The sequence below is a fragment of the Trifolium pratense genome, linkage group LG1 (genome assembly GCF_020283565.1).
Source record: "Trifolium pratense cultivar HEN17-A07 linkage group LG1, ARS_RC_1.1, whole genome shotgun sequence".
Classification (NCBI taxonomy): Eukaryota; Viridiplantae; Streptophyta; class Magnoliopsida; order Fabales; family Fabaceae; genus Trifolium; species Trifolium pratense.
The window spans coordinates 12,809,232-12,834,160 of NC_060059.1; the positions used below are offsets into that span (position 1 = coordinate 12,809,232).

The 24,929-nt window shown below is 33.2% G+C and overlaps 1 protein-coding gene across 1 annotated transcript; it reads right to left on the reverse strand.

The window, feature by feature from the left end:
• Positions 1-3,957: 3,957 nt before the first annotated feature.
• LOC123892294 (topless-related protein 3-like) lies at positions 3,958-14,410 on the reverse strand. The gene is made up of 25 exons (XM_045942110.1): positions 13,786-14,410; positions 11,196-11,375; positions 10,979-11,092; positions 10,654-10,812; positions 10,195-10,369; positions 9,955-10,084; positions 9,592-9,707; positions 9,326-9,458; positions 9,122-9,231; positions 8,899-8,968; positions 8,753-8,826; positions 8,587-8,682; positions 8,403-8,495; positions 7,937-8,064; positions 7,598-7,832; positions 7,343-7,510; positions 7,171-7,257; positions 6,609-6,761; positions 6,409-6,519; positions 6,108-6,287; positions 5,896-6,024; positions 5,715-5,810; positions 5,017-5,199; positions 4,758-4,933; positions 3,958-4,434 (listed from the first exon to the last, which is right to left on the reverse strand). Exons 1-25 carry the CDS (start codon positions 13,863-13,865, stop codon positions 4,218-4,220), a joined length of 3,393 nt encoding a protein of 1,130 aa, XP_045798066.1. The 5' UTR covers positions 13,866-14,410; the 3' UTR covers positions 3,958-4,217.
• Positions 14,411-24,929: the final 10,519 nt, after the last annotated feature.

Below are 24,929 nucleotides of genomic sequence, written 5' to 3' on the forward strand. Positions count from 1 at the left end.
ACCGACGTCAACGTAATCCATAATCGTAGTCTGATTGGATGATAGAACTTTATATAATAGAGTGTTATCAACAATTACATTAGCATAATCCGTAATCACGTCAAATTTTGGGAAACTAAATTTAAATAAAATATTGTTGACATCAATGCTTACATTATGTAATCACGATATGATTGAATGTTTGAGATTTGGATAAATTAATTTTGATTTCAGCGTAATCTTTAATTGTGATCTAATTGAGTGACTAGAGGTGGGAATAGGCTAGGCCGAGCTAGGCTTTGCCAAGCCTGAGCCTGGCCTGTCAAAAAATCGAAGGTCTGAGCCTGGCCTGTGGCCTATCATAGGCTTAAATTCTAGGCCTGAGCCTGGCCTTTTGAAAGTCTGATGTGGCCTGTTAGCCTGTTTAAAAGCCTATTTCATATGAACATATTTAAATAAATAATTATATTTATTTTGAAATATACTTATGAACTAATAAAATAATGTTCCATTTGATATTTTAGAGAATTTGACTATATATGTCATCATATTTCAATTCTAGTTTATAATAATACATTTATATATGTTAAAAACTAATGTAGATTAATAAACTTAAATTACTTAAAAAGTTAATAGATTTATAATTTAATCAAAGTATAAATTTTAATATATAAATAATAATCGTAATAAAAATATTATTCATGTTAACTTAAATAGGCCGGCCTAGTAGGCCTCAAAGGCTTTTTTAATGGCCTGCGGCCTGGCCTTTTTAGCTAAATAGGCTTATAAAAAAGCATTGGCCTGCTCTATTTAAAGAAATAGGCTGGCCTGGCCTGAGCCTATGTAGGCTAGGCCTTAAGGCCATGTAGGCCGGCCTGGCCTGTTCCCACCTCTATGAGTGACTAAGATTTAGATAAGATAACACCGACATCAGCGTCTACGTAAACGTATACTGTATTCACAATATGATGATTGAAATTTGGATAATATAACATGAACTTCATCACTAATGTAATCATTAATCACTAGTTGTGACAATTGAAGAATAGAAGGATTTGGCTACAATGAAATTAGAGGAACGTAAGGAAAAGAGTTATATAAAAACTATGCCTAATTTGTATTCATTTATGTACAGACAATCTATCATTTCAAGAAACTAGGATCTACAAAGTGATTAATATCTTTCGATAGATCTTCAAATGCTCAAGAGACTTGATTATCCAGCATTCGTGTCACATAGTAGTATGTAATACTACTATGTAATTAATACTTATGTGGGAAACTCTCGTACTTGTTAATGGAAGTCCAATCGAAAAGATTAATATCTAAAGCGCCTTGAGGCATGCAGACCATTTAACCCCATTCCTTTTATGAAAGTGAAACTATTATTTTATTTCTTGTAAAACTTATTAAATGAATAAATTTAATTTAATTATCAATGACAAATATTTATCCAATTTTTATATATAAGTTACAAATGATAGTTCCATGTATATTTTTTAATAAAAAAATTAGAAATTTGATTAAGAACATTTTTTAATGGTGGCAAAATGATTTGCGAAAGAATCTACAACAACAATGTTCGTTCAGTGGTTTCAAAAAACAATGTTCATTCATCGCCACAAATCATTGTTCCTAATGTTGTTGTGGGAAATGAATGCAACCCTCCAAATATACCGATGATTCCTGGTGTGCTTACCAATAATATTTTTGGATGTTGCAAACCTTTTGAGAAGAAACTATCGGTGAGTAATTTGAAAGTGAATTTAAATAGATTGTTTTTGGACAAGAGCAACATGAAAGAATATTTATTGTCATTGTTGAAGAAGGAATAAAGGTCATTTTATATGACATGCAAGTAGGAAGGTTCTGGAGGATGTTCGAGAAGACTGACCGCTAAGGGCACAAAAATTTTAATAAAATGGTCCCTTAAAGATATTTTTGGTTTCAGATTGGTCTCTTAAAGAAAAAAAAAGTCTGAATAGGTTCCTTAAGGGAAAAAAGTCTGAATAGGTCCCTTAAAGACATCCCCGTTAATCAGTTTGGTCCCTAAAAAAATGTTTGTATAGCACAAAACTGATTAACGAAGATGTCTTTAAGGAACCTATTCGGGCATTTTTTTTAAGGACCTATTCAGACTTTTTTTTCTTTAAGGGACAAATGTGAAACTAAAAAAATCTTTAAGGGACCATTTTACTAATTAAGTCTATTTTCAATGTTATTATGGATTGTATGGGGAGTTTACTTGGTTGTTCAATTTATTTTGTTGGTAGAACTTATAATTCTGCAACTCACGAGTTTGCTCAAGTTGTAAAAACTCTCCTACCTGGGTAATGCTCTCTAATGGTTTGAAATTTCTTGTTTTTTTCGTTTGATTTCTCATCATAAGCTATATGAATATATTTTTTAAAAAAAAAAACTTAAAACTTTTTTTTAAAGAGGCTAAAAGGTTTTTTAAAATAATATTATAAAATACAAACAAAAATTGAATGATGGATTTTAAGTGGTAAAAAACCACATTGCTCTCCCAGCTGTCAAAATTCACACCAGAGGAGATCCTTTCTCCTGCACAACAAAAGGTTTTTTTTTTGTTACAAGACCATATTATTGGAGTTTTTCTTCTTCTTTTCAATGATACCGTTGTTTATGAATAAATTTCGATGACGAGTTTGTACCAAGAAGAAGAGGAGTTGATGACCATATTATTGGAGTTACTACCACCAAAAAGAGGTACTAATATTTGCTAAAACAAAAGTTAATAATATTGAATTAAATAACAGTCAATTATATGAGTAATATCAAATACGTTAGTTTTACAAATTAAATGACATAAAATTAATCTACTTGGGGTTGGTCGAGTGGTGTTGGCTTGGGCCCTTGGAGTATGCTTCTCTCAAGGTGTCAGGTTCGATTCCCACTGGTGCCAATTTCGGTGGGCTAAGTCCATACAAAGCAAAAAAAACTCTGGCTTTAAATGGGGCCCCCACAAGTGGGCGGTGAAATTTGTCCCCTTGGATTAGTCGGTCCTAAGGCCGGATACCAAGTTTTCAAAAAAAAATGACATAAAATTTAATAGTTTCTTATGTATTTACGATGTTAGTATATACTTTGTATTAGGCAATCACTCATGCAATGTAATATGAGTACAGATGTTCTTATAGTAACTCGTACAAATTAAAAACACTAAATTAAAAACCAAAATAGAAAAATTATGTCCAAAAAACACTAGTAGACACAAGTCAAACTCAGAAGAAAGAAAAGAACCAAAGCTTGAGCAGCAGTGAACAATGTCGAAGGTTGCAACAATTTTTTTTTATCAGGATATGGCATTAAAAAGGAAGGTAAGAAAATAAAAAAGGAAAATTTTAATTTATTAGTGGAGTCATGTGAATTTATGGGTCCGTTTGATCTGCTAAAATATAAGGGACTGGACAGGACAACTGTAGTTGTACTGTATTTGATTGTAAAACTGTTTCAGGAACTGGACAAACTGGGAGGCAATGGACAGGACAAAAACAGAATTTTTTGTCCCTCACTAAAATTTGTTCTGTGCTGTTCTGTCATGTGTTGTGTTGTTCTGTCTTGTATTGTTCTGTCCAGTACTTACTCTTTAACAAATCAAACACACCCTATAAGTGACTCTTTAATAGCCATTAGATCAAAATAAAATCAATGGATATTAATGAGTGTAACTTTTTAAAAATTACACCGGTGTAATTTGATCCCTCCCCTATATATATATATATATATATATATATATTTCTCCACTCTCTAATTGTCATATCCAATTTGTTTTCTTTGATAGAACATCATTGCTGATCTTATAGAAGTAACAAAAGATTTTTTTACTTTAAAGAAGGGATCCTCTTTTTACGAGAATAAAAGTGTTCTTTCAAGGATAGAGAAATATAAATATTTAGTATTCAATTTGGAGGTGGAATTATTCTCAACAACAAAAAAACTGGGGCTGGAATTCTCTGACACCTAATTCCAATGCAATTATAACAAATTAACAACATTTTATACATACCATAATGTGAGGGTGATTGGCACACGCCATTTGTTAGAAAGAAATGAAAACATTATTACAATGAAATATAAACATAATTTGGGTTAACTAGAATAAATTAACTTATACAGGAGGGTATATGTCCAATTACCTAATATGGGTGAGGGACAAATGGGTGAATCAAAACCTAAACCTAGGCTGATAAAATTACATATAGAAAGAACTATGCTTATCGTTGGGCCTGATCGGCCGTATGGTTGCTAGTTGTAGATGAGGATGGTGCCTTACCATTCAAGATTCCGTTGTCCGTCGGCGGAGAAGATCCCCACTTACCCTCTGATTCACTGGGTTCTATCACTTTGACGGACCCATCACTCAACCCAACAGCAAACTGGTTAGGTTCGAGTGGATGAGCAGCAATCACAAGAGGATACACAGCTTGGCTTCTGCAATATACAACAACACCAGCAAGTGTCAAGCTCCTAAACACAATTTTTATGTTTTTTTCTTCTTTTAAGATCCATGCAATGCTAGAGCACATGAACTTTACTAGTTACATATAAAAAATCACCTCTCATCCTAATCCAAGGAGGGATGTTTGTTATTCACAAAAAAGGCATAGTATAGTTGATCATTAAACTAAAACCTCTTGATATAGCAACCAATATCTTGTAACAAATTATAGAGAAACTTTTTTCCGAACTTTGAACAAAACGTTTAACATTTATTACAAAAACTACAGAGTGCAATCCAGTAAGCTGAAACTTACCTATTTAAAGCGGCTGATGACAAGCATATTGATGGTGCAATACGACATCTTAGTCTCAAGCTATCAGCATCAAAAACCCCAATGTTTGCATCACAAAATGAAGCATATATTAACTGACTGTTGCAGGAATATGCCGCATATGATATGGGAGCAGCCAGAACATCTTGGGGAATCCACTGCAGCAAAAAAATATTACGAGCATATCTCAGTTTCAATAGTCAACAACCAGCAGCTCTCTATGAATACAGAAAGTTCGTACCTGCCGAATGCGTTCCATCTTGGAGGCTTCGTATATTGCCAATTGAGTCTCGTGAACTACCAATAAGCGAAGTTGATCAGAATGGAACTGAACACGTGTATCACCAACAGGGGACTTTCCCGCAGGTAGTTGGATTGGAATTGCTTTTCTTTTCTCCCACGTATCAATGCTCCACACACACAGCTGTACAACATGTAGAAACTCTTAAAACAAAAAAATAAAAATATAAAGCCAAATAAAAGTCCACAAACTTAATAAGTGCAGCAGTCTAACAATTCAATCCACAAATTCTTCAACCTTTTCTCAGCTTATCATAAATATCCTTATTGGATAGATATTTTGAATTAAATAAACAGACAAAGAAAGAAGCATAGAGTCAAAGCAAACCGGAAAAAAAAATGAGAAAATGATTTTGAATAACACATGATAACTTAATAAGTTTGGGACCTTCTAACAAAATAATTCCAATGAAGTAGACATTGATTATTTTATCATCCTAATAGTCCAGAATCTACAAGCAGTAGTCTTTAAATTGACAAGCATATCTAACAAACAGAGGATGAATACAAAGGAAGGAAAGCATGATAACCAACAAAAAGATCTTCAAAACAGATTATTAGGAGCTTAACTGATTTATATAAAAGATTTTCCATTCCACTCAGAATCTTGTAAGAAAGAAGAATAGCTAAAAGACTTACTTGAGCATCAGCACCGGATGAAACCAGGATGTTAAGATTGGTTGAAAAGGCTAAACCGGTAATTCGTCTCTGGTGACCCTTCAATTTTGATTTCACCTGGAAAATAGGTGTTTGAGTTAGATATATTTAGAATTAATAATGTAAATCTTAAAATAAAAATTTAGAAACAATGGGTAATCACCTCATCCACTCTAACATTATATATGTGAATGGTTGAATCCTCCATCCCAATGGATATAATGTTATTATCCTGGGGATGGAAAGCTAGAAAGGTAGATGCAGGAGGCGGTGGCATGAATGTTGTCATCACCTATAAAAAGTAAATAATAAGTATCCATAAAGTTAGCTGCTGAATAGAATATCAGGGTAGTATATCCGGACAAACAAACACACCTTGAATGTCATCATGTTAAATAATGAAACTTTTCCACCACAAGCAGACATAACATATGAGTCATTTTTTGAGAGTGCAATGCAAGGGACTGCTTCCTCAAGGTTGACACCCGCAATATCATTAGTCATCAGAAGACCACTGTTTGGTTGCCAACGTTGTGGAACAACACTGGCAGTTGCCTGTAATCACATAACTTCAGAGTTCTATTCTCAATTGAAAGGGAAATGACAATGAAAAGTATAAAGAAAATAAAGGACTAAACGGGTAAATATGTAAAGTAGTTTATTTGATTAAGACTACCTTCCCAGTTGGATTCTGTTCATTGCGAGACCATTTCCAAAGCTTCTGGACACCATTTGAACCAAGGGCCAAAATACCAACAGCAGAATTTGTATATAAAAGTCGTACAACCTATATACGAATCAGAACATTAAAGCAGAGAAGTATACAAAATTTGAAATAGAATAATGGCAATCTCATAAATTCAACAGTCAGCAGACCTTGCTGAATGAGTCTGTGTTGTCGGGCATGGTAACTGACCGACATTGGACAGGATCCAAAATTTCAGATAATTGCCATGGTTTAGCTCTATCTGTTGCATCTTCCACGGTTCTTGATTTCTCTACACTTCGACTCATGGGATCAACTCCATTCTTGATTGAAAAAGCCAAAACCAATCAAGATGTTGCAAACAAGTATTATGATAGAGTAAATAATTCAAGTAACTCAAAAGAGATAAAAAGCAACTAAAAAAGTTGATTAAAAAATGAATAGAAACACCAAATTATGAAGTAAAATAGATTCATGTACACCTTTTGGATCTAATAGTAAGCCTATATGAAGGTTCCCCAAAAAGAGGAAAGCATGTGTATTAAATAATTGGTCCTTAAGGTAACAAGGGTATTGCATAATAGAATTAAACAAACTATATAAGAAAGAATAAAAGGATCACAATAATTCACATGCTAGTATGCAATTGTATGTACTGCCAAAATGAATATATCAATGGCATCATGTTAACATCATAATAAAGATGGTGTATTTAAAAGGTCTAGTTCATACAAGAATTGTTGGAGGAGGCCTAACAGGGGAGCTTCTTTCCACTTTACAGTTGACAGGATTGACATTAACAGTAGAAGAGCCTGATACCTGTATATAATAAACAAATTAGACTGTATACAATTCGAACTAAACATCAGGAACCACACAGAAGTTAACAGAAGTATATTACTACCTTGATTGCAGCGGATTCAATGGGTGACCTCAATGCTTCAAATGCTGGAGTTTCAATTGTTCTTAAGGATCTAAGACCAGTAGCATTAGCCAGTATCTTGAATCCATTGTCCACAGTAGTAACAGCAAGAATATTTCCTTCCTTATTGAATTTCAAGCGTGGAAGGCCCTGAATAGATTCATATAATCATATGAGGGATGTTTTATAAAGTATAGTGATACTCCCAAAGACTACAGTTAACCATAAAATACTGACCTGTAACCCACCATCTGCATCAGTGCTTGTTAAAAGATTAATGTTGTCCATGTCCCAAAACTTCACTTGGCCATCTTCACCTGCAACCAAAAAGCGATTTTGGGTTGTGTCAAACTGCACGACTCCAGCAGACTTCTTTCTGAATCCATTGTACGTTCTCTTAATGGCTCCTTCACTTTCGTTCCATTCAACAAGAAAAGACTCTCCCTCTTTACTTGTCCCACAAGAAAACAATCTGGGGGAAGATAGGGAAAATACATTGGAAGGCATGTCAAGATACTTTAACAAAATAAACATGTTACATCACGATATAATTACCCTTGTCAAAATCTAACTTACCTACTTCCATCAGCACTGTAAAGCATTGTGGTACACCAATGACCAGGAGCATCATAGTCAACCCTAGAACCCATGTTATCATATAACCAGGCCTTTATTTTCCCATCAATGGCTGTTGAAAATATGAACTGCAAGGTTACATCAACAACCTTTAGTGTGTATGTGTGTGTCTGTACATATAGCTTGCAAGAAGTTGAACAGTACATACGCTTGTGTAAAAGGGCCAATATATGTGTAAAATAGGATGGGAGATGTAATTTTCTAAGACTACAGTAAATGAAACATATAATGCATACATATTAGCTGATGAATTAGCAGTATTCAAGATCTTATTTTTGCTTCTTTTAGCTGTAGCTTATATAGATCTATCAAATTATAGCAAGTGAAATCTACACCCAACCTTCCAAAGTAAAAACATTGAAATTTATAGGTGCCTCAATAATGGAATTGGTATCTACTTTATTACCTGAATGTTTTCTTTGTGATGAGGACAGATTGAATATACAGGTGCCTCATGCCCCTCAAAGGTAAATAGCCGTCGACCATTTGCATCCCATACCTATTAAGACTTCAGAGTTTTATCTTCGGAAAAATAGATAATTTTTGTTTGATCCAAAATTGCAACAAGTAGATTACTAGACTTTATGCACCTTTATCAATTTATCATCTCCACAAGTTACAATGCACAACTGTTTATTTGGTAGAGCAAATGACAAATCATTCACACCACCAACATGGGCATCAACCTGCATCGACAAAGAATGTAAATCAAACTGCAATCGAAATTTTGGTTATTTCTTATGGGAAGAATGTTACCTCTATTCGTTGGGCTAGCTCATTTGACCCAGTGTAGGCATATAAATGAATCAGATGCTTAGTAAACGCAACACCTAGAGCAAAGCAACCAGTTAGATGTTCACCCAAAAGCTTCAAAAAGGTTTCGAAGACACGAAGTTACATACCCACAAAATTTCCATCAGGGCTCCATGCGACACGACTGACAGAAATAGGTGCATCCTTGACTGCAGCAGCCTGCAAATTTCTTAACTATAAATTCCAAAGGTTTTAATTTTTCAAGCATCAAGACTAATGGCCAAACATTATATAGTGGCCATTATGGCTTACACTTGTTCAGATTCACAACAGAGGATGCGATAGAACAATAAATATTGCACTATATGAAACCTGAAATGGTAATGAGCAAGCCGACACATCCCATATCTTGAACGGCTTTGAGACCAACCTTTCTCGTAAACTGAGTTCCCAGAGGGTTATTTCACCATTATTAGAACCAACTGTTCAATTGAAATATATAACATTAGAAGAAAAAATTTAAGTTATATTTTGTTTGGTCTTTTAGCAACTGGGAGCAATCATGATAAACAATACCAAGAAGTAAGGTGTGGTGAGAAGGATGAAAATCCATGCTTGTCACAGAGGATCCTTGATGCAAAGTCATAGCCACTGTTCTTGGGAGATCATCCAGTGACCAAGAGGCTTGTCGAGCCACAGGATAGGAAACCTGAAATTACATAAATGAATCGTAGTTACACGAGTCACCAACCATTACAAAGTCGGAAATAACAAAAAGATTACCAGGTGCCATGAAATATGTGAAGCCACAACTTAATTAAACAGAAATGAATCAAAATTACCTCCTCCACAGAATGACCTGGACGAATCCTTTTCATTAACTGTTCGTGATCAGCATTCTGATAGTCAACAATCCCAGGAGTTGCCGGAGGTGTTCTAGGACGTTTCAAGATAGATACTGTTTAAAAAAGTATGAGGAGAGTTTGTAAGCCATGGCATGATCTTGTGCAATTATTGAATAAGTGAAATTCGAGATCAAGAAAATATTCTCCTCATCACTTAGCCATGAAAATACATTTGCAGTCATGAAACCAAAACTAATACAATTGCGTGAAAATAAGGAAATGTCTAGAAGGAAAAAAAAAAGGTAACTATCTTTCTTTTGTTATAAAAAAAAAGGATGATAGAGCAACTGCTAATTTAACCTTGATTCTGAGGGACTGGTATGGTTGACGTTGTGACAACGGCTGCTTGAACAGATGATGAGGCTGATGCATTGGCCATCCAACCAGCCAAAGCATTAGCATTTGCAGTTGCAACAGCAGGAGGGAAGGGCTATAAAAATAAATAATAGGAAATTATCCATTAATCAATACGGTAGCAGTTAGATTATTAATCAATTGAAAAGATAAGTAACCAGTTAATTGAAATGCAAGGTATCATACACCATGAACTCCAAGTGAAGTATAAGCAACGGGCTTTGCAACTGCAGAAATTGGAAGATTGGCAGGTGTAGGTGCCAGTGGACCATTAGAAGGTGAACAAGTATGATCAGTAAATAAAGTCTTTATATCTGGGTTTGGCCTTGGGTTTTTACAAAGTTGGTGCTGCCAGTTCAGACTGCAAAGATACAGGGAGAGCGATAGATTAATTGATAAAAAAAAGAGACAGCAAGGCATAACAGTCTAATAATCTGAATTTACAAAAAAAATAACAAAAAAGAAATAGGTGCAGGAAAACTTTCGAATTCTTCTTATTTTACCAAATAAACTGACAACATACAGGGAGTTAAGATCTCACACAATTTTCTTTTCATTAGCCTCAGAATGGCATCAACACCATGAAGCATGTCACCCAATAAAAGAGAGAACCAGTAAAAGGCTTTAACATGCTTAATCACATACCTCTGATTGATTAAAGTTCTCAGTCTTGATGACTTAAGGGTTGGGAAGGCAAGCTTATCACGGAAAAGAGGATTTGCCTCTATGAGTTTTTTTAGTTCTATCAACATAATACTTCGAGCAGTTTTGGTGTCACCATACTTGGACAGCTGCTCGTTCTCCCTATCATATGGAATAAAATACAGCTCAGTTATCATGCTTACCATTTAATTAGTCTAAGTTATGAATCAAGATTATTTCAGATATAAATCAGATGTACATTCTCATCCACTTAACAGATGAAAAAATGTAATGAAAAACATCAGATTACTTATTATAGTATTATTACCTGAAATTATTAAGAATTAACAGCTGGGTTATTTCTTTGTACAGTTCTTCATTGAAGGTGGAGAACACTTTTAAATCACCCACTAATATCTCTACAGCCTTTGGCTTATCTTGCCTAAAATTTAGAAAACAACAGAGACAAAACAAGATGTGAAGTTTTATAACGAGCACAAATTCATTTAGAAAAAGAACTCAAAAGGACAAAAAGTTCCATATACCGATCAAGGGCTTCCAGATATTTCTGCTTCCTAATTTCAAAGAATATTTTCATTGAGTATCTATTATCGTCAACTTTGGTAAACCCTGATAAATACTTTTCAACTTCTTCCCATTCGCCAGCCTGCACTTTTTCCTCAAAGTACTTCATGTTGAAATAGAACCCTGATTCTTTCTCGAGCCTGCATGCATATAAGAGGCATTTAAAAGAGTGAAAGTAAATGTCAAGCAGATACCTAAAGACAGTGAAACAACTGATAGAACCAAAAAAAAAAAAAAAAAAACCCTCATCCGGGGTCAATTTATTTTCAATGTAGGGATATTAGATAGCATAGGTTAAGCTTTGATTTGCTGAAATATGAAGGACTAAATACCACACATTTAATTGCGATGAGTTTGGTTTTCAAAACAGTCATGGAACAGGATAAAATAAACAGTGAAGCATAGAAAAAAGGCCGTAAATATGTTATTCAACAAACCATACCACCCATAAAAAAAAATTATGCAACTTATTCATCCTCTTCTTCATGGTTCTCTTTTGTGTCCTTTATTTCCCTTCTCAAGATTATTTATGTCGTGTAACATAGCACACAAAACCAAAAGTTGTGCCCTTTTTTTTCAAACACCACAAGCTATGATCTAACTCAACTACTTACAATAGTATATTGTTGTATTTGTGCTATCCCTCGAGGTCCTAACCCTTTATGGACAAGAAGTGTTCGACATAGTCAAATGGCCCCAATTCTCCGATAAACCAACTAAATCCTTAGTACCATCGTATGTTGAATTTCCATGTGGAAGAGAATAGCTGAGTGGAATTTGAATGTTCATTCAGCTTTTGGACCTTTTGTAACCATTGTTATTAGAATCTTGATCTAAATCCTAAAATCCTACAACTTTACAATCTTGCTCGCCCCCAACAATCCGGATCTTGTGTAGAATCCAGAACAAAGCAAAATCGTGAAGTGTGCGATTCTGGACGATTCTACATGGTCTTGGTTGAAAATTCTGGGCCATTTTTTTCTTGGTTGAAAATTCTGGGCCATTTTTTGCTTCGGTCCGGTTTGATACCTGGTTATATAAAAAGACAAAACCCTTATTTTATTTTATTTTTAATCCTCTCTCAACCAACTGGTTTCTCTTCATCAATCATCACTCTGCTTTTCCTTCTCACTCCATTTTGTTTCCTTCTTGTTCTGTTTTATATTGATTTGAGACTTAGAGTAGTTTATGTTTAAAATTGAGTAGTTCACATGTTTAACATGTGAACTTATACACTATACAATATCTATTTAGTATTATTTTCGTTTCAGTAAAATCATACGATCTTGGTTACGATCTTATGTTTTACGATCTTGCCACCCCCTTTCGACTGTACAAAATTAATTGGGTAGAATCTTCCGATCTTGTGCAAAATCTTGATTCTGACAACCTTGTTTGCAATTCCCATCCGTGATTGTATCCCCACAAGCTTCCGTCCTTTGGACTGGCTATGAGACTAGTATCTGTTCGGGACTTCGGGTGCTTAGATCACAGCTTAAAGCTCTTTGTCCCTTCCCAAGAGTGTGTTTTTGTAGTGATCAAATGGAAGTCCTTGCCCACAATTCGGTGTTGCTCAACCAACTGAGCCACACCCATTAGGTCAAAGAAAACATGTTTATTACCAATAAAATATTTAACTTTTGTATATTTATGCAATTTATTGTTCTTTTTTTCCATTTCAACAACCCAAGTAACATAATCAGAAAAGAGTTGTGCTATTTATTGCGACGGCTATATACACAAAAGGCAAGAATTACACTTAAAAAAAGAAGACAAAGGAACAAACACATTAATCTGGGATGTGGCGGAAAACACGGTAAGGTTGCGGTTGGAGATAAATTCAGCAGTCACGAGTATCTTGCGTTTCGCTAGATTGTGATACGTAAGAAAAAGCATTTCTCATAAGAAAAAGGGTGATTCAGTCCAGACATGATTTCGCGTACATGATACTATAACGCAAAGCAACACCGTAATTCGCGGAAAACATGGTAAGGTTGGAGATAAATTCAGCTGTCACGATGTATTCTAGCGTTTCGCTAGATTGTGATATGTAAGAAAAAGCATTTCACATAAGAAAAAGGGCTATTCAGTCCGGATATGATTTGAATGGTCAATATACAAGTCGCGTACATAAAGCCAGCATTATTATTCACATCCAAATTCTGCTATAACTCTGCTATACCGCAAAGCGACACCGTAATTCTGCTATTATTACAAGTAAAACAACATCAAAACATAAAATCAAAAAGGTCCATCTCTTCATTAATTCATTAAAGCAGTTCTCTGTTTCATTATCTGATTTTTACTTTTAATTACAAATAAATTACAAAAGTGTCACAATTGTTTACATCATTTCACTATTTTTTTTTAAAAAAATTAAACATTAAATCAACAACTCAAGCAAAATTAAAACATGTTTCCACACTAATTCTTATATATCTTCAATTCATGTCATTAAAACCATAAACACTATTAGCATTTAGTAATCAGAACAAAACCCCTTAAAAAAAACAGATATACTAAACCCTTAAAAAGAAAAAGAAGACTCACTTGTGCACAGATTCCTTGAACTTCTCTTCATCAAGAAACTGAAGTATGAGAAACACCAATTCTCTACTCAAAGAAGTCATTTCAGCAACTCAAATCTGAAACAGCACCACTTAATTTCAATCTATCAACACCGATCTTCAATTATCACCACCAAATTCCACCAAAACGGAACAAAAACAGCACAGAACTCAAATTCCACCAACCACCGACAAATCGGAGTTGAAAATCAAACAACGAATTATTTCCCTTCTCCAATTCTCCAATCTCCACCAGAGCTCACTCACACGAACACGAAAATTGAGAGCATCTCGAAAATTACATTACAAGATATTAGAAAATTGAAGAGTACTATCGAGTTTTCGTGTTTTTAGGGTTTGAAGTTTGAAGATAAGAAAAGAGGAAAGAGAAAGAATGGTTGAACTCGCTTTCTCGATGCGTTGTAGTATTGTACAGCACGAGAGTCTTTCTTTCTTTTCTACTACTACTTAAATAAACCATCAGATATAAGTACGTTTACTTATCATATAATCGTATCAGGTTATCATTTTGTGTTATCATTTCGTGAGTGATACGTTGGTGGATATATGGGTGGGGCATTAATTTATTGTGTTGCGGATTCGAAACTAAAAATTCAAATATAGTGAATATTGAACATATACGTCCACATGGCCCCACTTAATGTTTTTTTTCGTTGCTGTCACTTTCGGTTTGAATTGATGTGTGTACCTAACTCTCTGCATCCTGTTAAATGTTCTCTCTCTTGAGGATTGAATGAACGAAATTCACGCGCTAGCTGCTTCGTTGTGGGTCCCTCGTCTCGTAGTCGGCTTTTATTTTCCGCCTTCTTTGTCTCATACTCATACTACTCCTTACAAGTGAGATGGTTACTTACACCTGATTCAGTGGAAAGAAAGAGAGAGCAAAGATAATTACGGAAACCAATTAATGAATTTAGATTAATTTATTTATTAGTTTTTGTAATTTTTTTTCATTACTTTTCTTTTCATTCAATCAAACGAACACGTGAATTGTATTTGTAAATGTGAATTTTTGTGAAGATTTTTCTGATTGAAGATCAAGAAAAAACTTTCTCAAAAAGAAGTTTTCTCCGCATGAATAATATCGAGAAAAAAAATTCTCTAAAAGAAGTTTGGGGTTAAGGACAAGATTTTATTTCCGTCCTAAAAAAATTTCATCTTCGAATATTTTATTAAAATAATATGGGTCATATTAAACAGTGTCTCGAACACTTGTTAAAGATACCAAACTAGGAGATTGAATCATTTATCACAGGAGAGTCCAGTTGAATCTAAGCCATTTATTTATTTATTTATTTATTGCACAGACCAATGATTAAAAAAATTTGAAGGGTCTAGATTAAGACATTTTCCCCTCCCGTGAAGACACTACGGGAAACAACCGGCTCTCCCAAAATAGGAAATAAAAATAAAAATTAATGTTGGTAAAATAACTTTTTGCATTTTTAAGGTATTGAATGCACAAGTTCCAAGACAGAATTTCTGTTTTAATATGTTTAAGTGTTTAACAATTGCCCCAAAGGCATTGTTTAACATTTTTCAAGGATCCGTTGACGCCAGGTGTCAAAGTTTAGTTTGACACCAAATCTCAACCGTATTTTTTATTTAATCAAAGGCTCATAATAATTTATACGGTGTATCTGTCCATACTGTGTAATTGAAATCGATGAGGAGAAGAGACAATCTCTTTTTTTTTTAGGGTTTCTTTCATATTTTCAAACTTTGCTACGTTATATATTATCTGGTAAGGAAGTTCAGCGTGCCTTTAATGAGAATTAGATTTTTGAATGATTGAAATAAATAAGATTGATTGAGTGAAAATGATATACCATAAATAAAAGTGTGTTAATTTAGAAATTATTACGAGCCTTTGATTAAATAAAATATATGGTTGAGATTTGGTGTCAAATTAAACTTTGACACCTGGTGTCAACGGATCCTAACTCTTATTATTATTATTATTATTTATATTTTTTTTTGCCAAAGAAAAAATATATTATTATTTAATCATATTTGTTATTTTATTAACTTTTAATTATTATGCTAATCATTTTATTAGCTTTTTCTTAATGTTGAAGAAATTATAAAAATTTAAATGTGAAATAGGTTTTTAAGGCCTGTTTAGGCTTGTTCTGGTGAACACTCAAAGGGGGTTATATTTTTTATATTGGATTAAATAGTGTTGTACAAATCTAGACCCAAGAAAGGTCTGTATGTGTGAAAAAATAAAAAAGAATCTATCTCTGACCATGAATTATCAATGCTATTTATAGAGTCTCCTTCCTTCTTCTTTAAGCTCCATTACCCTGTTTTTCTGCCACCTCCTTCTTCCTTCATGAGTGGCGTCTTTAGGGGTGGTTATTCCCCCCACCCCCCACCTCCTATTTTGGTATTTTGGTGGATCATGGTGGGTGGTTATTATCTTCTCCCTTAAGAATCATCAGAGTGGGAGATCATGGAGGAAATATTTTTTTCCACTTAGCGCCATAATTTCCGGATATTGGCGTCATTCTAGCTCGTCCCGCCTTTCCTTATTTGAAATTGTGGATTGGATCATATTGGGCCACTTCTTGTTGGGCCTTGGTAAAATTTTCCTATCCACACCCGGTCCAAGCCTATTTAAAAAGACTATATAGAGATATTTATGTAACACAAACTTTTAAATAAGTTACAAGGTCAGGGTCAGGCCACACTTTAAAAAGGCTCAAGGCAGAGCAAAATAAATAACATTTGATAGGCCGTAGGCCAGGCTCAGGCCTATCAAGGACTGACCTGTTCCTAACCCTTATTGATTCCACTCTAGTATTATATTTAGCCAAAAAAAGTTAATTTACGATTTTATCAAAAAAATAATTTAATTTAGGGGGTGTATTGGATTGGGATTTCATGAGATTTTAAAAGACTTTTTATGCCAAAAAAATCTTGAGGTATTCAATCAAGACTTTTAAAAAAATTAAATAAATCTTGTGGTATTCAATCAAGATAAATAAGATTTTTTTTTCAGGGCAATAAAATCCGTTGGTATTCAATTGAGATTTGTTCCTACTTTTAAAATGTCTATTGGTATTCAAAAGTCTACCGATTTTGATGGATTCTTGTTTATAATGGATTTTGAGAGACTTTTTAGTTGAAAATACACTTGACAGACTTTTTCAACAATCTCACCAAAAGCCTTGAGACTTTTTTGAACTCTGCACCCGATTTTTTCTTCTTTTCTTTGTTCACTTTTTCAACAATCTTCCCAAAAGCCTTGAGAATTTTTCAAACTCTTCAAGACTTTTTACTTTCATCATCATTATACCGGTTTTCTTCTTCTTTACCTATCAAATATGTTTTTTTGCAAAAAAATATTTTAACAAATTCTACATCTTTTTTACAAAGTTTTGATTAATTACAACGGCAAACAAATTTTTTCGTCACACATTCATCTGCTTCTATTTTCCATCAATGGTGGTGGTGGTGATAACCTTTTTATTGGTGATTAGAAACATATACGTAAAAATGTACCAAAAAAAAAAAAGAAACATATACGTAAAAAAAAATGTAAGGTTTTTTTTAAAATCTTTGGATTCCCAAAAAAATATAATTTCTTTTATTAAAATTTATTGATTCTTTTAAAATTTTCCTAACATACAAAAGTTTTCCTAATATATAAAGTGTTATGAAATCTTGATTGTAAAAAAGTCTTTTGAAAAAATCTCTCAAAATCCATTCAAATCATGTGTTAAAAATCTTGATTGTAAAAAAGTCTTTAAAATCTCACAAAATTAATATAGTCCAACAAAATCTCATAAAATCATCAAGATTTTTTTTGCCAAAATTGTCTCATAAAATCTCAATCCAATACACCCTCCTTAGGCTCTAATATTACATTTAGTCAACAAATTATTAAATTTAGTAAAAACAAAAATTCAAGATTTTTAAAACAATAATTTAGGCCTTACGTTTAGTCAACAAATTATTACTACATTTAATAATAAAAAACATTAATTTAGGCTCTTTTTTTTGTTAGCTCTAATAGTACATTTAGTCAACAAATTATTAAATTTAGTAAAATAACAAAACCACTAATTTAGCCCCTAATATTATATTTACTATTTAGTCAATTTGTCAAAAAAGTAAATTATATTTTGATTTAGTAACAAATTATTACATTTAGTAAACAAAAAAACAACAACATTAATTTAGCCTCTAATATTTAAAGAACAAAACCACCACCAACATCAAACATAACCACAAAACAATGGCTTTTCAAAATCACTTATTTGTGCTCTTCTTCTTCGCGTTCAATTTTCTATGCACAACAACCATACTTGCAAGCCCACACACCGTTGTTCTCGACATACGAAACGACTTGCCGAACAACAACTTGGGGGATTTGACGATCGATTGCAACCATTTATCTCCCTCTCATATCAAAGTAGGCATTCACTACAATCAAACATTCCAATTGAATGAAATTAATGTGGAATGTTATGCTATGTGGTCAAGATACTTCCTAATTTGGAATGGTTTTCAAGCAAAGAGGGATGGAGGTCATTCAATAATTTATTGGTCTGTAAGAGAAGATGGTTTCTATCATAGTTTTGATGCATCTCACTAAGTTGCTTGAAAAGTGGGAAACTGAATGATAATTATTAGTGATCATATATATGTATTGCAAACTTTTATTTTCTAAATAATATATACTACATTATTCCCTTCTCAATGTTAACTAGTGATCATATATGTCTTGTAAACTTGTGCAGATTTAGTTCCCTATTTTTTCCCTTGAAATTGTTAAGGCTTAGATGCAGATTTAGTGATCTATTTTTTTTATTTTTGTTTTTATTCGTTCTATTGAACCGTCTAATTTGGTTCAGAGGTCAGTTATGACATTAATCGGTTCCAAACCTACCTACATTTTGACCAAGCGGTGAAAACTGCATTTTAAGCCAATTCTAAAATACGACTAACACCGTCATAATTGGTTGGAGTCTTGACTCTAACATTGTTAAATTAGAGAGAGAGAGAGAGAGAGAGAGAGAGAGAGAGAGAGAGAGAGAGAGAGAGAGAGAGAGAGAGAGAGAGAGAGAGAGAGAGAGAGAGAGAGAGAGAGAGAGAGAGAGAGAGAGAAATATTATAAGACTATAGTAGATCCCTTCTCGCATGATTTGCACTACTATTACATTTTAAATTGTTTGATGTCAATTTTAAAAAACCAAATATCGAACCAATAAGATATTCAGAACATGATTCAATTGCAAAAAATTAATTGAACCTAATGAAGTTCAGCCCTCACTCAACCAAAGTGTAATACAGTTTAGAACCAAACCTACAATATCGATCGATCTAAACTCCTTTTTTGAACATATTGTATATTTTATAGTAGTAAAATACAAGACAATGAACATAAAAATGGTGGAATTAGGAACCGTTAGGACATAGTAGGTTGATAGGAGTATGTGTAGAAATTTATAAACACCAGCATTACATTGATTAGGTCAACAAAGAAACAAGACAAAACACGACACCTTTAAATGAATCAACCTTAAATTTGATCATATCGAACCAAACAAAAAGGATATGACTAGCCAATTTTACATGATAAAAATGATATTAACCTTAAGTGATAAGGTCTTGGTCATCTAAAGTATATGGTAAGATGTTCGATTCTTAACTCATGCGTACAGAGAAAATTCGATTGGAAGGGGACAACCCACCTTATATGGCCCACAGGTTCCTGACGAAGATTAATCATCGCTAACCGCAATGAAAACTCCATATCAATATCATTGTAATAAAAAAAAACTATTTTAGGAGGGTGTATTGGATTGAGATTTTATGAGACAATTTTGACAAAAAAAAGTCTTGATGATTTAATGAGATTTTGTTGGACTATATTGATTTTGTGAGATTTTAAAGACTTTTTTACAAAGACTTTTTTACAATCAAGATTTTTAACACATGATTTGAATGGATTTTGAGAGATTTTTTCAAAAGACTTTTTTACAATCAAGATTTCATAACACTTTATATATTATGAAACTTTTGTATATTAGGAAAATTTTAAAAGAATCAATAAATTTTAATAAAAGAAATTATATTTTTTTGGGAATCCAAAGATTTAAAAAGAAAACCTTACATTTTTTTTTACGTATATGTTTCTTTTTTTTTTGGTACATTTTTACGTATATGTTTCTAATCACCAATAAAAAGGTTATCACCACCACCACCATTGATGGAAAATAGAAGCAGATGAATGGGTGACGAAAAAAATTTGTTTGATGTTGTCATTAATCAAAACTTGGTAAAAAAGATGAAGAATTTGTTAAAATATTTTTTTGCAAAAAAATATATTCGATAGGTAAAGAAGAAGAAAACAGGTATAATGATGATGAAAGTAAAAAGTCATGAAGAGTTTGAAAAATTCTCAAGGCTTTTGGGAAGATTGTTGAAAAAGTGAACAAAGAAAAGAAGAAAAAACCGGGTGCAGTGATGATGAACTGTGAAAGTAATAAAGAATTTTTTTGTAACAGCCCGAGCCCCTTTTCTACGTATTTAGTAGGCAATCCCGGCTGTCACCTCACGATCTTCTCCAACCCCCTCTCTAGTGGAGTTTTTGCCTTCCGTGGGAATCGAACCACGTACCCTGGAGTTCAAATACGTGTTCAATCCATTCCAGATCAATAGGTTCTTTCATGTCAACACTTTTGGATCTGAATAACCAAGTCCTTGACAGATAAACTGGACTTTAAAAAACGAGTTCAATTTTATGATCGAGCGACTGAAAATAGAGTGATAAAAAAAAATGGACAAAATTTATATGCATTTTTTTAGATACAGTTTTTCTTGTTCCTCTCACAAAAAGATAGTTATTTATATTTTTTAAGTAAAAAAAGAAAAAGAAAATTGTTTTTAAATAAAAATAACTTTCCTCCATGTATCTAGCACAGTAAAAACTGTGTATATGAAACTGTACATAAGTTTGACCAAAAAAATTAACATTTTCAAAGGAGTCCTTTGAAAGACTTTGCATATTTATATAATTTAAATATTCCAATTTCTTGTACTGCTTTCATAATCGATTTTCATATCAATTATATGCAGTCACTTAAAAAAAGAAACAATTTTCATTTCTTGTAAAATTAGAATTGGAAACTTGGAGGCACGGCAACGGGCGCCCATTGGTGCGGGTTTGACACTTACCAAACCCACACCCAAAATCATCACTCAAATCCAAACCCAAAGGTTGTTCGGGTGACAAAACAACATCCACGCTCACACCCATTGGGTTCAGGTTTTTTCCACACAAACTCAAACCCGCAACACATTTGAAAATAATTTGCAAATTTAAGAAATTAAATTCCAACATAAACTTTGAATTAAATTACAACTAAAATTAAGGTCTTCCAAGGAAATTCAAACATAAACTTTCAAGAAATTACAACATAAACTTTTAAGAAATTAAATTACAACTAAAATTTAAGGTCTTCCAAGGAAATTGAGGGAGACGATGGGGGTAATTAGGTAATTATAAAATATTTCGGGTGGGTGTATGAGTTTCGGGTGTGGGTTTCACTGATACCAAACCCACACCCATATTATCGGGTGTCACCCAAACCCAAACCCAGTCAAATCGAGTTTCGCCCGTTGACTTGGTTTTGAGTTCGGATGGGTCTCTTGAGTTTGAGTTTTTTTGGCATCCCTAAAGACACAATCACATATATTCAAAGCAAAAACACAACAAAGTAAATACAGAGATAATCTCACAAGATAATCCCATTAAAATAATCTCATCAAATTTAATTTCTTTATAAATTATAATAAAAATCTCATCAAAGTCTTTTTTTTGACTAAAAATCTCATCAAAGTCTTTTTTTTGACTAAAAATCTCATGAAACTAGAAAAAACTAGAAATTGAAAAGTAAATATGAAATCCAATAAGGTTGGATCTGTTGGGGGATTTGAAACTAGAAAAGACTAGAAATTGGGTTCTCAATTCTGCCATGGATTGCAACTTCGTCCACCACTGTGTAGCGTGCTGTGAATCACAGATTCTCTCTGCTTACTAATTATGTTTTTCTTTTTTCTTTTTATGCGCGTAAAGATTTGATCCCTGTTTTTTATTCCAGTTTTTTAATCTTATTTCTGATCATTGGATTAATCTGAGGGTTGCCATATTTGTAGCAGGCGTTGTAGCAGAGAATAAGGCAGCTGATCGATGATCCAAATCGATCTCCACCTTAAGCTTATACTGACTTGGGCGTCAGAGCGTTATCTGCAGGTACCCCCATCCCCCTTTTGCATCATCGATCATCTCCATGCTCGAATATCGATTTCGACCTCCAGTTCGGAGCATTTCTTCCACCGATCCATCAATGTGGGTTCTCTACCTCTTTTTTTTTTTATCTCTACGGATAAAACTTGAATTCTATTACATATGCATTCTTGTGAGACAGGATTGGTCGATAAAAATGGGAAAAAGCCATAATCTTTGAAGAAAGATGAATCATACGGTGAAGACTTAATAGATTTGTTGGATGGCTTAGGCTGGTTTGATGGTTATTTTGTTTAATGAAAGGTTGGTTAGATAATATCATTTTTTGATGAAGTTGTTTACAATGGCCAATTTACTTATAGTGTTTGTAATGTACGGTACTGACGGTGGTTCTGTAAGTGCACAGAATCGCTACCAAGTAATAAAGTGATAAGTTTATCGTTCTCCACAGGGATTGTGTCAAAATTACTAGTTTCGCTTAGGAATGGATTTGCATTCGCTTTGGTGTTTGGAGATAGTTGTGCGGATAAAAGTAAATTGCAATAATTAAAGAGCAGAAAAGTAAATTGCAGAAAAGTAAATGATTGTAAAAGTAAATGGCGCGTGTGTGTCTACGTGGGGTGGTTAAGTGTGATCGGATCCCTCCTTTACTCCTGCTTGGTGGTTATTCCCTTGTTTTCCTCTATCAGGAATTAGACTATTAAAAATAGGTTCAGAAGCACTCGTTCCCTATTTATATTACAAACTGTTCATAGCCTAGTTAGTGGTTACCCTTACTGTGCTTAAATATCCTTGCCGCCGGTTCCACTTTTTTGTTACAAACGTTGGTATCATTACCTTTAAGGCTCCATGTGTCACAAGCTATCACGTGTGCCTCTAACTAGTCCTAACTCTGCCTCAGGTAGAAATTATTGTTCGTTCTAATCCTATACTAAGACCTTAGATACTGAATTTAATGGTATCATCTTGTCCATAGCACACCGTCCTTCGTTCGAGATTACTAGCTTCGTTTCCTATGCGATATCCACTAGGTCCTTAGATTTTATTCTAATGTGATCAGTATTAAAATAAATATAAAACCATACGATAAAAGAGTTTCAAAGTAGAAACAATTGAATTTATACCCAAATTATACAAAACCAAGCATTCGTAAGGGAAAGAAAAGAACCTTATTGGCCTTGGAGTTTCGTGGCCTCCTTGCCTCCTCCTTAGAGTTCTCATAACTCTAGAGTGAATATTCAATGTCTCTGAATATTTCTGAATATTTTTTTGAATGAATAATAGTGGAGGAGGAAGACTCTATTTATAGTTTTTCAGCTGGGTTTTGGGCTTTTCTGCGCGTCTGTCATACCCATCGTGGCCACGATGGTGTGTAATTTTGCCTTATTGGGGCCACGGTGGATCATATCATGGTACGATGGAAGATTTCCTCAAGATTTTCTGCGTGCTTTTGCCGTCATCATCGTGCCACGATGACAAGTCATCGTGATACGATGGGAAAGATTTGTTGCAGATTTTCTACAATTTAAACCGCTTTCTCATCGCGCCACGCCGGATCTCATCGTGGTACGATGGTGCGCGCTGTTTATTACATTTTTGCTCTTTTTTGCTCTTTTTTCCATTTTTCTTGCTTCTGGGCCAAATAACTTCACTTTTCCATATTTGCTTGCTTTTGGGCTTCAACTGTTATTAAAACTACCCTAAATTACTACTAAAAATATCATATAATTGACTGTCATCAGATACAATTTTTTTTTGTTATAACAACTTTGATATTAACAATTATTGAATGCTAACATCCTCTAAATGATACTTGGTAATAGCTATATATTAGACTTATGTTTACTATGTTGTTATTAAGATTGAGAGGTGTTTCCGTTAGCTTAACTCAGTTGGTAGAAATATTGTATATATTATGTAAGAGTTGGAGTTCAAAGCCTGAACACCTTACTTATTCATCTTTAAGGTAAAATTTCTAGCCATAAGAGAGACTTATATTTGAGAATGCTTTATAAAGTCAGAGATCAATTAATTTAGAGGTTTACACCAAAAAAATATTCTTCTTCAAATTCACTAATACACTGATATAACGGTTGATTACTGTTATATTAGTTATATTAATAATCAAACCGAGTTTTATATTAATTTGAAATTAAAAAAAAAAATCTAAGTTATGTAATTAAATAGTCAATATGTATTTACTTTATATTTTTTTTTAAAAAACTTATTATACTTGTTTTGAAATTTTTGAATAAAGTATAAATAGTTTAATTATAAAAAAAATGTATAAATAGTTTTTTTTTGACACATAGTTTTAAAAATGTGCAAATTTAATTTGTCTAATTCTTGGGTGCGTTTATTAATTTATCTTCATGTCCTTCTTCAAAAAAATTTTATCTTCATGTCCCAAACATTGCATAGATATTTATTTATACTTTTTTATAAGCATATTTATCAACAAAAAAAAAAAGGATAGAGATGGTGTCTTAGCCTAAGGTAGAGCAAACTTAGAAGCAAGATAGTTTTACAAGTTTAATTAGTCACAATTTCTAATCAATTGTTTTTGAGAAAAATTTCTAATCAAATTTATTTAAATAATTTTAAAACAAAATATTGGCCCCGTACATGTCTTATATGTGTAGATGAAATTTTTTAAGATAATCGAAGAACAATATACACCGACACATTTAAATTGTGATTTTTTTTTTAATATGAGAACGCAAAATGAAATTTGATTTCATAGAAATTAGAAATATATTTAACCATGACACAAATTAAATAATGATATAAATTTATAGTCACTATATATATTTCTAACACAAAGATATACACATTCTCACATGGTA